Source organism: Octopus bimaculoides, chromosome 6 (assembly GCF_001194135.2).
Source record: "Octopus bimaculoides isolate UCB-OBI-ISO-001 chromosome 6, ASM119413v2, whole genome shotgun sequence".
NCBI lineage: Eukaryota > Metazoa > Mollusca > Cephalopoda > Octopoda > Octopodidae > Octopus > Octopus bimaculoides.
In genome coordinates this window covers 13638622-13639156 of record NC_068986.1, presented here as the reverse complement: position 1 = coordinate 13639156, position 535 = coordinate 13638622, and the positions used below count along the sequence as shown (strand labels likewise).

The window sequence follows — 535 nt, the reverse complement described above, 5'->3', positions numbered from 1 at the left end:
ATTAAACTGTAATAAGAGTTATTTTTAGAAAGAACAAGGATAACAGGAATTTTGGACAGAAGTTGAAAAAGTGAATGTTAAAATAATCTTGATGTTATAATCGGCTGTTTCCAAGCAAGGTAACATTTCCCTATGGCCAGACATGTTTTCCGTGGGAGACAAGAAATGAACAACACTGCTTGTGTGACAGTGATGCTCATTTACAACCATCACATGATGTCAACAGAAGAGTATACACACACACACACACACACACACACACACACACACATCCATGTCAGCAAGGAAAATGGACAGTAAATGACGATGACGATGGTGTTATGGGCTTCTTCAGTTTCTGTCTACCATTTACAAAATAGAAGACCCTTGCCTAATGTACCATGCAGTGTAACTGACCCTAAGACTACATGTTTGGAAAACCAGCTTCTCAACCACACAGCCACAATTAATACAGTATTTCAAGAGATTTCCTGATTAATGATTTCTCAAGAATATTAAGGGTTGTGGTTTCTTTTTTGTTTTGGTTTTTTTTTTT

General features: G+C 36.6%; 1 protein-coding gene across 1 annotated transcript in view; it reads right to left on the bottom strand.

Moving 5' to 3' along the window:
- Nucleotide 1: 1 nt before the first annotated feature.
- LOC106873093 (myb-like protein A) overlaps nucleotides 2–535 on the bottom strand; it is a 163354-nt gene continuing 162820 nt past the window's right edge. Inside the window, exon 13 of the mRNA XM_052968416.1 lies at nucleotides 2–6. Coding sequence (XP_052824376.1) covers nucleotides 2–6 — 5 coding nt within the window. The remainder of the gene's footprint in view (nucleotides 7–535) is intronic.